The sequence below is a fragment of the Hypoxylon fragiforme genome (assembly GCF_022984875.1).
Source record: "Hypoxylon fragiforme strain CBS 206.31 chromosome Unknown GGS25scaffold_6, whole genome shotgun sequence".
NCBI lineage: Eukaryota > Fungi > Ascomycota > Sordariomycetes > Xylariales > Hypoxylaceae > Hypoxylon > Hypoxylon fragiforme.
In genome coordinates, this window is record NW_026054761.1 from 1,028,727 (window position 1) to 1,042,813 (window position 14,087).

Sequence of the window (14,087 nt, forward strand, 5' to 3'; positions counted from 1 at the left end):
AGTTCTCCTTTTACTATGTAATGCTACATACATGACTAGTTACAGGGTGACAAGCTACTAACTTGGGTAACATTAGCTAAGCCACAAGTGACGCGCGACCCCTAAGCTTCGACGTTCAACTTTAACGCTTAGTTAACCTTGACTGAAACTACTTAAAAAACTACCCAAAGCTGAGGGACTTGGCCCACTTAAGCCGCCCCGGATCACGGTTAGTTGCATGTCTAAAGGTTACATTAGGTTAGTTACCTCATACTACATAGTACATACATACATACCTACATACCTACTTCATCTTTTAATTATACAACATTGAAACATTGAACATCGAATATCACCCAACCGAATAGACAACCTGGAATTGAAACCTGCGAACACAAGATCGTTACCGAGTTCAACTTCTAATCGATTGACTCTGCCATTGGAATGAATTAACCTTACACTTCAGGAGGAGCAACTACATTATTATCCTCACGAACACAGCAGTCAACCCCTTAGGACGATAAGACAGGGCACACCTTCGCAATGGCACCTCGCATTGAGGCTCAGGAGATCGAGACGTACTGGAACATTTTCTCGACACGAACCAATGGCGGGAAGTTCTTGACGGGCGAGCAGGCCGCACCTTTACTAAAGAACAGTGGTCTGAATGACGATCAGCTCGAGCGCGTCTGGGATGTCGCTGACGTTGACAACGATGGAAACTTGGATTTTGAGGAGTTCTGCGTCGCCATGCGCATCATCTTCGACATAGTAAATGGTGTCAGTAGTATCCCCGTTCCTTATCCCCCTTTTATTGGGGTATGCTATGATGCGGTACTTCATACTACGAGACAAGGAACCAGAGACTAAATGGCTTGGGAAATAACAGGAATACGCTGAAGTACCCACGACACTCCCCGACTGGCTCGTCCCCGAATCCAAAGCACATCTCGTCCAAGCGACCCGCGCCATCACGGGGAAACAAGTCCAGTTCGAACAGGTTGACGACGACTCGGATACCCCGGGCTTGAAAGACGGCTTCGACTGGTACATGAATCCTCAAGATAAGGCCAAGTACGAATCTATATACCAAGAGAACCGAGACATGCGGGGGGAGATGGCCTGTGAGTTTATATGATTTTTACCTTTTTACTACCTACTTGGTACAAAAGTGATCCGAGAAAGGGGAAGAGAAGAAGGTATGTGTGCTAACGAAAGGATGAAATCAAAATAGTCAATTCACTCTCCGACCTTTATGAATCCCTCGACGTCCCCGACACCGACATCCGATCCGCCTGGAACCTCATCAACCCATCAGCCTCATCCAGCATCAACAAAGACGCCTGCCTCGCCTTCCTACACATCCTCAACGGCCGACACGAGGGTTACCGGATCCCGCGCACGGTACCAGCATCCCTGCGCTCCTCCTTCGAGCGCAACCAGATCGACTACCAAATCGACAGCGCCCGCAACAACCCAGCAGCCTCCCGCTGGGCCGCCAAGGCCGACGACTCGACGACGACAGGCCGCAAGGCCAAGTTCGGCGACCAGTACCTCACGCGCCTCGGCCGCGGCGGCTTCAAGGCCACCGGCACCGACTTCAGCAACGCCCAGAGCGACGAGCAGTGGGAGGAGGTGCGGCTCAAGAAGCAGCTCCAGGAGCTCGAGGACAAGATGGCCAAAGTCGAGGCGCAGGCCGCGCAGCGCAGCGGCGGCGGTAAGCGGGACTCGAAACCGGCGCTCGTGAAGCGGGAGCTGGAGCAGTTATTGGACTACAAGCGTCGCGAGCTCCGGGAGCTGGAGGAGGGCGCGGGCAAGGCAAAGGCGGGGAATAGTCTAAGAGGCGTCGCGGAGGATCTGCGCACGGTCAGGGAGCAGATTGATGGGCTGGATGCGCATTTGGCGGCCCGGCTGCAGGTGCTGGAGCAGTTGAGGAGGGAGGTGGAGGATGAGAAGGCTGGGAGATAGGGGGGAGAGAAAGAACGGTATGTGTTTGTGTGTTTGTTTGTTTGTGTGTCTGTGGAAATTAGGGAAGGAAGTGGAGAGAAAAGAGGGAATGTCACATCGCGCTCAAGCTTCCCATGAAGGAGGCCGTAGAAGACGCAGAAGAAGAAAGCCTCGATGTGATTACCTAGATCTTGCCTGTTCTGCTGTGTATGAAGACAGACAAGTACCTACTAGGTACGTACCTAGGTAGGCAGATGGAGGGAATGGGGATAGGTGATAGGTGATAGGGTAGGTAGGGTCGGATAGGGGAGGGCAGGGCAGGATAGGATAAGATAAGATAGCTGATGGGACCTTAAGTCTGTGATACAACAACTGTGATATAATACAAAAGTAAAGTAAAGTAAAGTACCTTACCTATCTAACCTTGAGAATTACCTAAGCAAAGTTGTCCCTAGATCACGGAAGACTTTCTAGAAAGCAGCTCCTATCTATACCAAGTAGAAGGAGGTAACTAGGTAGGTAGGGTAAGGTAGGGTAAGGAATATCATATATTTCTCTATTGCAATAAACGCTACCGTTAAGAGCCATCAACCAGAGTTATTAAACTATCAAACAATCCATCCGTCCGTCGATTCATCCATTAGGTTAGTCGAACAACATAAAAGGGGGGGGGTATCTTGGGGGATTAACATTAATTTGTTTCTCTCCCTCGCCCCTTTTGTCGTTCCGTCGAACATCATCCGCATCCGCATTCACACCATGCCATTATGGCCAGTATGCATTCCTTTCCACCACGTACCATTAAGTACCTGTTATAAGCATCGAGCGAGAGATTAGGAGAGGGAGGGAGGGAGGTGAGTTTAGAAAGCACTCCCATCAACATAGCCGGGGAGCGACTGCACGCCGAGCGTCTTGCCCTTGATGAGGTACACCATGAGGGAGAAGACCTTGACGGGGCCCATACGACCCACACCACGGCTGCGACCCGTGGCCACCATCAGGACGTCCATGGGCAGCGTCTTGACGACGGTGGGGGCCTTGCCCTTGAGGACGAGGTCGATGTTCTTGGCAATGCCGGCGGCCTGCTTGTCCGAGACCACGAAGCTGCCCCGAGGCTTCCACACGACGTCGCCCGCGGCCCAGACATCCGTGGCGTTCTTGACGGCGTAGAACTCGTCGACGTCGACGAACTTGCGGTCCGTCAGCAGGTTCGCGGGGAGGTACTCGGTGTTGGGGGCCATGCCCATGGTGGGGAGGTACAGGTCGGTGACGATCTTGTCGCCGCTCTTGAGGACGACCTCGGTCTTGCCGTCGGGGAGCTCGTGGGTGCTCTCGACGCGCGCCGATTTTTGGACTTGCACGCCCAGCTTCTTGAGCTCGCCCGCGACGTTGGAGGAGAGGGAGTCGCCGTCCAGGAGCTCGGCGGAGCCGGATAAGAGGACGACCTCCTTCTGCTTGCCGTACTCGAAGGCGAGCTCGGCGGCGGCCTCGACGCCGGTGGCGCCCGCGCCGGCGATCACGATGTGCTTCGCTGTCTTGACCTTGTCCTGGATGTTGGCGATGACGGCCGAGACCTCCTCATACGTGCCGTTGCTCTTCCAGGGCACCGAGTTGTCGACGGCGCGGGTGCCCGTCGCCAGGACGAGGTGGTCGTAGCTTAACACGCGCTCGCCGCCATCGTTTGTCGTCGATATCTTGACTGTCTTCGCAGTGACGTCGACATCCTCCGCGCTGCCGACGATGAACTCGAAAGAGTCTGCCGGGTACTTGGCGAAGCCCTTCTCGATGGGCTGGCTGTACTGCTCCTCGCTGAGCACGCCCGGGACGATCGCACGTACTGAAGCTAAGTTCCAGAAAAAGTGACTATTCTGTAGAAAGAGTGGTGGGTTAGTTTCACATGTCTTGCCGATTTATACCCGTTTGGGACAAATCTTGATTCTCAGCTCGCAGCTGAAACCATGTGGGTATATATTGTTGTGCGCATGTCTGCATGCTACCACAAGGTAGGATCTGAATCACGTGTTTCATCTTTTTCATGATCCTCCAATGTGATATTGTACATATACTACCGTATTGGGGAATATTGATTGTCTTTTCTTACCTTGGAAACGAGAATAACTTTGAGGTCCTTGACTTGAGGTTTTGTGTATTTTAGGAGTCTGTGTGCGACGCCGACGCCTGCGTAGGCACCACCGAGAACTACGATTGTCTTCGTCATGGTTGCTGGCGAAGTCCGGTTGTTGGTATTCAAAGAGTTTTGTTGTATACCGACGCTAAGGTAAGAATCAGACTTTCGATTCTCCCTTAAGTAGATAGGTAGGTACTAGACAAGTAAGTAACCGGTTAGGTAGATGGGTTGAATGTATCGTATATTTTCAATCCTAAAAAAAATAATAAAATAGAATGCTTGATACTTTCAAGATGAACAAGTAAACACGGAAGAGACAACTTTGAACTTTGTGGTTTTATATGTAAGTGAATCCTCCTTGCTTCCGTACTCCTTGTTACAACAGGGAGGAACGGACCCTGACCAGATATACTTCGAGTCCCTATTTTTTTGGGCGTTTCTCAAACGGAGACCCCACTGACGCCGGGTCCAAGAGCCAAGTAACTCGAGACTCGGGGATCTGGGTCAACTGTAGAGGCCTGGAGTTACGGGGGCTTAGACCTTCATTAGGCTCGGTAGATGATATCTCCGAGCACTAGATTCCGAGCCAACGGTCCTTCAAAGGAAGCTATCCGCGGATAGGTAGGCACCTACCTAGAGTAAGTAAGAGAATCAAGACAAATGATTGCTAAGAACAGACATCGTTTATCATGTGATTCGATACTTGCTGACACAATTAACAAAACAACTTGCTTGTTGCTGTCCTGCTTAATTTGTCAGAACTTGGGGAAACGTGGACCTCTAGCGAAGGTTCCACGACAATCAATCCCATGCCATTGCATAGTAAGGCACCTAAGGTTAGTAGTGAGGTGTGTCACATTTAGGAGACTCGATGGCCATTGATTACCTAGTAAAGGTACCTATAGGAAGATATCCATGTGCTGTCCGGCGGTCGTCCGAACGGTTTCCCCAAATGTGCATTATTTAATCAAGCGTGGTCCAGCCTAGTCTAGAGCAGACAAGCAGACAAGCAGACAAGTTGACTGACTAAACAACAAAGATTCGTTAGTATTTAAGATGAATAATCTGACCAATCGAATGACTAATGTCACGAGAAGCTCATTGCCAGACACAAATGCCAGGCACTAACCTAGGAACCTACCAAAGTAGGTAGGTGGCTGGGTGGTTAGTCGTAGTACATCAGTACGCCGCATAGTATCATGTATGTAGTATAAAAGGATTCCTATGTTAATAACATTGGAACGCATTACCTACCCTTGCCCCTTATGTCCTGCCCCTTACACTACCTACCCTAGAATCCGATATTAGCGATTGGCTGCTAGCGTCGGTATTTCATGTGCATAACTGGCCAGGTCGGACTCGGCCCCGAGAGGAAGGCTTGAAGATAATTACCCAAGTTTGGTTGCAAAAAGATCAGACAAGCTGACCTATAAGACACACGTCACATCTATATATATCTCGGACTTCTATAGGTAAGTATCGGCATAACTAATAAAATCAGAAAATGAAGTGACAGATGATGCTTATCTTTTTCTCAGCTGTGATATTCAAAACGCCGACACCCGACATCTATATAGACCCGGGTGACTCGGAGGACGGTATATATTTACACCGGCCTTCATAGGCTTCACAAACACATCCCTTAAATGCTTCCTTCCGAGGACATAATGTTCCTGTTACACCTAGGTAATGGTGCTACTATGTAGCGGGTCCTTAATAGTAATATAACCAATCATGGGATGTAAAAGGTGATAGATAAAATCACCCCGCGCGCTCAACGAACGCATGACGACGAATTACCCCGCCAAACCTTGAATTCGTCTCAACACCTGCCTTACCTCTAGTTAGCTACACCTCCAGCTACCTCTCTCTAGTTTGATTAATCTTGACAATTACAACAACTGTAATAACTACAAACAAATACGACATTAATTTGGAAATTTCTGCACTTTCCCTCTAAACTAGGTAGGTAGCCATTTCTCAAACATCATTTGGTCTTTACACAAACGAAGAATAAAGATATTTCATAAACTAATACAAGAACGAGTTAGATATCAGAACAGAAAAGAAAAGTCAAGATGGTCGCTATCAGCCCTGCTTTCACTCAAGCCCAGGAGGACTCCAAGAAGCTTACCTCCAAGCCTACCACCGACGATCTTCTCGAGCTTTATGGTACTTACTCCGTCCTCCTTCCTCCTTCTCCACTCCCCTGCCGTATAAGCGAATCATCTCCGTGTGGTGTGGTGTGGTGGTTGCTATCAACCCTATCAAGCTCAACACGAAAGTTACACATATGAACAAGAAAGCTAACAATGATCTAGCCCTATTCAAGGTCGGCAACGATGAGGATTTCAGCAAGGCTGAGAAGCCCGGCATGTTTGACTTGAAGGTATGCAAATCAGGCTCCTACCATAACCCAACGCTATGCATATCCAATGTGCATAACAGCATCGGTACAACTAAGTGAACTCGAACTAACCTGCGCCCTTCACATAGTCCAAGTACAAGTACCAAGCCTGGGAAAAGGTCATCAACGAGGGAATCAGCCCCGAGGAGGCCCAGCAGCGCTACGTCAAGAAGGTCGAGGAGCTGAAGGAGACGTTCGGCTTCGACGCCAACAAGGTCCCCGAGGCTGTCAAGAGCTCTTAAACTCGCTCCCTTAACCCACCCCTGCCATATCAGCCATATACGCGGCGCCGGCAAATCATCTCTCATCAAAAACCTGTTTGGCTCCTTTTAGGTGGTGCCTTGGGGCTTTCTAATCGAATAGACTTGTTTCCCCCCTCCCTAGCGATAGCCAGCGAAAGAGGAGAGATCATTTTCAAGTTAACCAGCCAGCTTACTTACAACACTTGAAAGAAAGTTAGTTGGGAAGCATGCTCGTGCGTTGATATCTATGAGCGACGTAACGCTGCGGGCGAGTTTATAGCAAGTGATAGATTAATTGATAGATCCACTTGAACCTGACTTTGGCCGAGATTGAGAATGGCTTTGGATGTGTGCTATATGCTACGTAGACGTTGAGTTGGGACGACAGTAGTAAATACCTGGGTAGGTACGCAGCAGTACTTGGATATATTAGTTCTGCCAGGCCGATGAGTCGGTACCTCCTGGCACTAATCATCCTCCGATATGCGATGTTTACTACCTAAATAGGTCAGTATACACCCAAGCCCTTCAGACTATAATCGCCATCCACAAGGGCAATAACCCAATTTTAAGCTTGCCAGGCCTACCCTAAGTACCTCGTTCTAGTAACCCCCCCAAACCTGTCCCAGGCAGTCAGGCTCGGTATAACTCGCGGTCGCCACCCACGGGCCCTCGGTGTCTGCGTACTTCTGCAGGGGGAGGCTATACGGGACCCTAATCCCGACGAGGGTTCGACGACGACTACTACTACTACTACCTGGAGCACGATCGACCCCCTTCTCTCCGTCGTCGTCCTCATCCTCCTTCGCCTCGGGGACGTCGGTGCCAAAGACAGCGACCATGCCCGCACTGTCGCCGTCACCGAACAGTGCAGGCCAGAGCAAGACGCCGACCTCCCACGACGCGATGCGCAGCTGTCCGGCGCCGTTGGGGGCCTCGCCCCACGCTTGCCTCGACATGTTGGCCGAGGTGAGGAGGGCCCAGTCGATCGATTGCTTGGGGCTTGAGATGTTGGAGGTGGAGGAGGAGGAGGAGGAGGTGTGGTACCGGATGTAGGTCTTGATGTGGGGCGCGGCGCGGTTGCGGCCGCTGTTGTGGGGTGGGCCTTCTTCGACTGTTGTGGTAGAGAAGGGGATACGGTTAGTTATTTTCTTTTGGGTTCTTTATCAGGGGAAAAGAGGAAAAGGGGGAGATGGGTGGGTGGGTGTGGTAGGTACTTACGCGTTCCCATCTCGCAGTCGTTCGCCCAGTGTTGTAAAAGGGGCTTCATGTACTGAAGCTGCTTTGCCTGCGCTGCTGACTGTGTCTTCATGTGTATCGAGCCGCCGGATCCGTAGCCGTCCAAGGATCGCCGTATCTCATCCGGCGTGGGGAATACGACTTTGAATTCAGGCTTCGATGTGTTTTCCTTCGTTGACGATGATGAGGATGATGATAACGCAGTGAATAATGTGCGTTTAAGCCAGGTATCGGTCCCGCCCAGGGTCGCGATAGAGGATATTTGGACGGCGACCTCCGACTTCCCTGGCTGGACTGGGATGGAGCGAAGGGCATTCTTGATGCCGGACCATCCCCAGTGTGTCTTGTCAGGGTCGTCGTCGTATAGTTCATGTTTCCCGGGTATGCTGGCGACAAGAGCGCCGACTACGGCAGAGAAGTCATATTTCTCAAGCTCCTTGATCATGGGCTTGCAGATTGTTCGTCTGGTGTCGTAAGCCCATAGATAGTTCAGCAGGTCAGCTTTGAACCTCGGTCCGCTACCGAGCTTCATGTCTGTCACCACATCGGGGCTTCTTTCTTGACTCTTCAGAAGAGGAAGTCGAGGTGTCTGCCATACGCCATTGGTCATGTTTGTCCAGTCCTTAGAGATCATGTTGGCTGTGTGTATGATGACCTGGGCGGTGTCATCATGCCGGAATAGTATGAGCATCTTGGAGTGATGTGTGCCGAACATTTCGGGCATGAACGCCGAATGCAGAGTAACATTGCCATACAGGGAAGATTGTTGCTGGGCCGAGCATCAGCATTGGTACCTATGTTTCATTGGGATATGACTCAAAGCAATGTAACGAAGAAGTTTTCCATTTCTATTCCAAGCATATCACACATAGCTATCAAGACATACAGGGTACAGTTACCAATTCACAGCTTTAATATAAGCGTCCAGATACACAGATCTACTAAGAGCCGTAGGACCAGGCATACAGCGCTTGTCTTGGTTTACTCAATATCTGGCAACATTCATTGTACTCCTTCGATGTGACGAAAATTACACAAAACCAAGCGTGATTATGTGGCACAGAGATGATGGGGGTTCTGGATCAAAAGCAGAAAGCAAGTCAAGTAGAGAAGAAAATACTAGATGCCTTACCTCTAACAATAATCTATTAGAATCTTCTCTCTTCCAAAAGCCGTGGATGATATGAACTTTAACAAGAGATCGCGTATCCTCGTCAAAGTGTCTCATGAGGAAGTCGACATCGTGTAAGTAGTTGAACTCCCAGCACTCGGCGATAAGTGGATCCCCGAGGAGGTCGTGAAGTGACACGGCGCCGGCGTTAGACTCCTCGGGCAGATCCCTGATGGTTGTGAGTTGAATGGGTGAGGGTATAATAATAGGCTTGTGCTCGTGGGGCCTTCTTCGCCCAGGAGGGCTGATCGGATTTGAGAGTGACGCCAGTGTCTTACGGGGTTTTTTCATAGTGTGGTCCTCGTTGGTGTCCTCATTGGTGCTATCTTCACTGCTGGTACTACTCAGACGGCGGCGTTTTGAAGGAGGTTCCGCCATGTTTGAGACATAGGGTCTGTAAGTAGTGTGGGCATGCAATTGCAGACAAGTTTGAGGCCTGAAGGCCTGTAGAGGTAATACTCCACGGACGATATATTGCGTGCAATTGGGGACAAATATATGCATTAACCCGGTGTTTTGGATTTGGATACTAAAGAATTGTATGCATCTTCAAGCTTAATCATAAGCCAAGTTCCCAAATCTGCATGGGCTGACGCGGATGATTAATCTGGTGTGTTGATATTTCGTGGCCAGTGTCGTGATGGTGCAGCTTGGCATCTGATAGATCGTCAGAATTTATAGACTGCTTTCGCTGTTTTTGGGGATGCGCATAACACAATGGATCCCAAGTTGCACTGCATTGGGAAAATACGAAGACGCTGAATGATACGAAGAATGATCAAGTTAAGTCAAATTCCAACTTGAATATTGGAATCTAAAGTTGGCATTACAAAGCCACATTTTGTCTTCAATGCCTTGAGTTTGTGGCTCACGCAAGACTCAGCTACATCATTGATCATTCAAGCTAGGACTACATAATTAACCGTTGACCTAGGTTAGGCAATTGCTATCGTTGATTGATACACTAGGCAGCTGTAAGGGGTTCAAACTTCAAATGATGTTGAATGTTGTGGAGGAATATGATAGGACCCATTTATTGCTTTTGGTTAAGGAAAATGGCTTGCTTTCATTGGCTTGTTCAAGATAACCTAGGAGGCTAGGAGTACTTACATATGTACTAAATTCTTACGTACCCCGTACAGTCTATCCAACCGTCATAAACATACAAAACGGCACTGTATAATGTAGTGCACTGTCCTTTTTTCTTCAAGTTCAAACGGTTAAAAAAAGGGAAAATTGTTAGAGTGTAAGGGCGAATAAGTCCCATTTTTCGCATCCTTTCCTGACCTACGTGCCATTTTATTATCCTAAACGTTACAAGTGATACATAACTACATAACTACACATACAATTTCCATAGTACAGATACTCTATTACCAAATCTTGAGCCTCTTTGAATTTCTTCCTTTTTTTCATTTTTTACCACACTTTTTGCTCTGGATTGGGCTTCTTAATTGTGCCGACGTAATACATTATACGTCTGCTTCTTTTTTCTACTCGTTGTTTTCCGCCTCCTATTTTTATTTACATACATATATCTCTTCTTCCATTGAACATATTCCGAATGCAATACAGCCGGTGACGCGACTCGGCTTCGCCCCCTTTCTCCAAATTACGTTGGAAAAGGTTCTTGCTAGTCTCTTTCACTCACAATAACCCTTCTGTCTGAAGTCGCACGCTTGGTCAAAAAGTCAATCGATTACTCGACTACGACTACCTACATTTATTTGACTGGCATTGCTCATTTACTCTTGGTCCCACGATCGAATCCGTGCCGAGATACTATTGGTCATATAATCATCAACACGTTCGTTATTCGTCTGCGACAACAAATCGCAATCTGCCCGCCATGAGGCTCGCCTCTCTTGCGCTGTTTCTCAGCGCCGCCGTTCTTGGGAGCGCGCAAGCTGTTGGTTCCGAAACATATGATAACCCTGACCGAGAAAATACATACTTTAATAACAAGAGAGTCCCCCCAATATTGGAATTAACCGCCGACAACTTCGAGAAGGAGGTTAAGCTCACCAAATTCCTTGTCGTCAAATATTATAGGTATGTTATTGCCTGCCTAATATTTAATACCTAAATCATCTACGTGCTATTATAAATCTATCCCTTCGCACACCTGTTTTTCTGACAGCTAGCTACAATAGTCCGTACTGTCCTCATTGTATAGATTTTGCTCCCACCTACCAAACGTTGTACGAATATTACTACACCTCCAATGCGCCGACCGATAAAGAGTCCACGGGCTTGACCCCGTCCTTCGCCAAATATTATGATATCAGATTTGCCCAGCTTAACTGTATCGCCTATGGCGATCTTTGCACCAAGCATGATATCATGTCGTATCCCTCCACCTTGCTCTACAAGGATGGCGTCGTTGCCGACTCTGTTCAGGGTGGTAAGAAGATGAGTGTTCTCTCGGAAATGATCGAGGGTGCTCTGGAAAAAGAGAAGCCCGGTACTCGCCCCACTAAAGTCATGCTCCCCGAACCTGGCGCGACTACCTTGCCAGATCCAGCTTCCGATGCAGAAGTTGTTGAAAAAGGCCAGAAGTCTCCGAAGGAGGGTGGAAAGGACGACGCTACCCCCGCTAAGAAAACGCAGCAAGAAGTTGAGAAATCGAAGCCAGCGAAGCCTGTCAAGACTCCCAATGAGCAAGGTATCTCGGTCTCGTTGACAGCTGAAAGCTTCCAGACCCTGGTTACCATGACCCAAGAGCCGTGGTTTATTAAATTCTACGCCCCCTGGTGCCATCATTGCCAGGCCATGGCTTCCAACTGGCAGCAATTGGCTAAGGAGATGAAGGGCAAGCTCAATGTCGGCGAGGTCAACTGTGATGCAGAGTCTAGGCTTTGCAAAGATGCTCATCTTCGGGGCTACCCCACTGTCCTTTTCTTCAAGGGAGGCGAGCGTGTTGAATACAATGGCCTACGTGGTCTTGGTGATTTCATACAGTACGCCGAGAAGGCCCTCGACATCTGTGGTGGTATCCAAGATGTAGATGCTGCGTCTTTCAGTGCCCTCGAAGAGAAGGAAGATGTCCTCTTTGTCTACTTCTACGATCATGCGACTTCAAGCGAGGACTTTATGGCCCTGGAGAGACTACCCCTCAGTCTCATTGGACATGCTAAGCTGGTCAAAACGAATGACCCTAAGCTCTCCGAGAGATTCAAGATTACAACTTGGCCTAGACTACTCGTGTCCCGAGAAGGCAGACCTACATACTATACACCTCTGACACCCCGAGAGATGCGCGATACGCATCTAGTCCTGGGCTGGATGAGATCTGTGTGGCTACCCATTGTCCCCGAGCTCACTGCCTCGAATGCACGCGAAATCATGGATGGCAAGATTGTTGTACTCGGCATTCTCAACAGGGAGGACCAGGAGACGTTCATCAGCGCAAAGCGCGAAATGAAGCGCGCTGCCAATGAGTGGATGGATAAGCAAATCCAATTATTCCAGCTTGAACGACAAAATCTCCGAGATGCCAAACAGCTTCGTCTTGAGGAGGCGGAGGATCGCAATGATCAGCGCGCTCTGCGGGCTGCCAAAAGCATACGCATCAGTATGGACATGTCTGACCGTAAGGAGGTTACTTTTGCCTGGGTCGATGGCGTCTTCTGGCAGAGGTGGATTCGTACCACTTACGGTATTGATATTAAGGACGGTGAAAGGGTTATCATTAACGACGAAGATGTAAGTCTAGAGACACACTAACACCATTGAGTTGCATTCGACTAACACAAGCTTAGAACCGACGTTATTGGGACATGACTATCACAGGCAGCCCCATCGTTCCTTCGCGAGTATCGATCCTAGAGACCATCTCGAAGGTCACCGCCTCTCCTCCCTTGATCAAGCCTAAGCTCACGATTTCGAGTTTTGAGAAGATATTCTTCGACATACGAGTCACTTTCTCCGAGCATCCTTATCTGTCTTTTGGCTGTGTGGCCGGCATTGCGTTAGGTTGCGCGTCATGGTTCCGAGGACGTATCCGGAGAAATAATTTCCGCCTAGACGAGAATCTCCCTATCAAGGAAATCAAGGAGGGTCTCCTTGGTAGCACCGCTAATGGAAAGAAGGACTGAAGAGGAAATATTTATCAAGCAAAGAAAGAAATAAAGACGTAAAGCATTGGCATTGGGGAAGTGATGGTTTACTGGGATTGATATCATCCGGCGGGAGTTTCTGTATAATACTCTTGTGTGTTCCTTCCGCTTTGCACATGCCTACCCATACATTTGTCCACTGTCGTCTTCTTTTTTAGATTCCGTGTCTTGGTTACGGACACGTTTTATATCAGCACAGCACACAAGAAAGCCACGACATGGTAATGTCATGGCCCGGCACGAAATTTAGGGGAATCATGGAAATGAAATGGAAGGGAGGACACAAAGGGAAGGGGAGGGTTTTCGTCGGGGGAAGGGCAAGAAGAGTATTATAATGGATATATACTGAACTGGGCCCTTTCCTCTCACGTGCCCGTAAGGGGAGTAGAGTATCGTCATAATAATATCCTCTTTACTACGATGTTATGTTAAATTATTGTTATGTTGCTCTGTGCCGCTTTTTGCTCTCCTCCCCTACATACCTAGGTGTCTACTTGGCTGTGATTTTCATGTGCCAGGTACCTAAGCTACGCACGTTTTAGATACCTGGGTTAGTAGGTATATGAGATACGATGGCTTTGGGGTTGGTGGTTTTCTTTAGGGGTCTTGTTTCCCCTCAACAGATTCTTTGATAGGTACCTATATTATTCCTGCTACTTGGGTTGGAATTGGTAGGTAGGTAGGTACTTAGGTAATCTGAATCTGGATCTGAATCTGATAAATAAGTTCGAGTAGAAGCCTACGAATAGGTGTGTGTATTATGTATGTATGTAGGTAGGTACTGAGTAAATAGATGCCTAGGTACCTACCTACCTACCTACCTACATAATCCAGGTAAAACTACATGGTAGGTATT

The 14,087-nt window shown here is 48.6% G+C and overlaps 5 protein-coding genes across 5 annotated transcripts; 3 read left to right on the forward strand and 2 right to left on the reverse strand.

The window, feature by feature from the left end:
* The first annotated feature begins 199 nt into the window (after nt 1-199).
* GGS25DRAFT_494342 (actin cytoskeleton-regulatory complex protein) lies at nt 200-2,334 on the forward strand. The gene is made up of 3 exons (XM_049261345.1): nt 200-759; nt 869-1,103; nt 1,214-2,334. The coding sequence occupies exons 1-3, from the start codon at nt 523-525 to the stop codon at nt 1,945-1,947; spliced, it is 1,206 nt and encodes a 401-aa protein (XP_049115497.1). The 5' UTR covers nt 200-522; the 3' UTR covers nt 1,948-2,334.
* Nucleotides 2,335-2,786: 452 nt separating this feature from the next.
* On the reverse strand, nt 2,787-4,144 carry GGS25DRAFT_522615 (FAD/NAD(P)-binding domain-containing protein; the record flags this gene model as incomplete). Its single annotated transcript, XM_049264274.1, has 2 exons — nt 2,787-3,794; nt 4,028-4,144. 2 exons carry the CDS (start codon nt 4,142-4,144, stop codon nt 2,787-2,789), a joined length of 1,125 nt encoding a protein of 374 aa, XP_049115498.1.
* A 1,446-nt stretch (nt 4,145-5,590) lies between these two features.
* Nucleotides 5,591-7,022, forward strand: GGS25DRAFT_494350 (acyl-CoA-binding protein). Its single transcript, XM_049261346.1, has 3 exons — nt 5,591-6,226; nt 6,376-6,443; nt 6,551-7,022. Exons 1-3 carry the CDS (start codon nt 6,133-6,135, stop codon nt 6,701-6,703), a joined length of 315 nt encoding a protein of 104 aa, XP_049115499.1. The 5' UTR covers nt 5,591-6,132; the 3' UTR covers nt 6,704-7,022.
* On the reverse strand, nt 7,023-10,133 carry GGS25DRAFT_494353 (phospholipase D/nuclease). Its single transcript, XM_049261347.1, has 4 exons — nt 10,052-10,133; nt 9,075-9,899; nt 7,925-8,711; nt 7,023-7,817 (listed from the first exon to the last, which is right to left on the reverse strand). The coding sequence occupies exons 2-4, from the start codon at nt 9,615-9,617 to the stop codon at nt 7,306-7,308; spliced, it is 1,842 nt and encodes a 613-aa protein (XP_049115500.1). The 5' UTR covers nt 9,618-9,899; nt 10,052-10,133; the 3' UTR covers nt 7,023-7,305.
* Nucleotides 10,134-10,337: 204 nt separating this feature from the next.
* GGS25DRAFT_494354 (thioredoxin-like protein) lies at nt 10,338-13,917 on the forward strand. The gene is made up of 3 exons (XM_049261348.1): nt 10,338-11,165; nt 11,267-12,818; nt 12,875-13,917. The coding sequence occupies exons 1-3, from the start codon at nt 10,963-10,965 to the stop codon at nt 13,208-13,210; spliced, it is 2,091 nt and encodes a 696-aa protein (XP_049115501.1). The 5' UTR covers nt 10,338-10,962; the 3' UTR covers nt 13,211-13,917.
* Nucleotides 13,918-14,087: the final 170 nt, after the last annotated feature.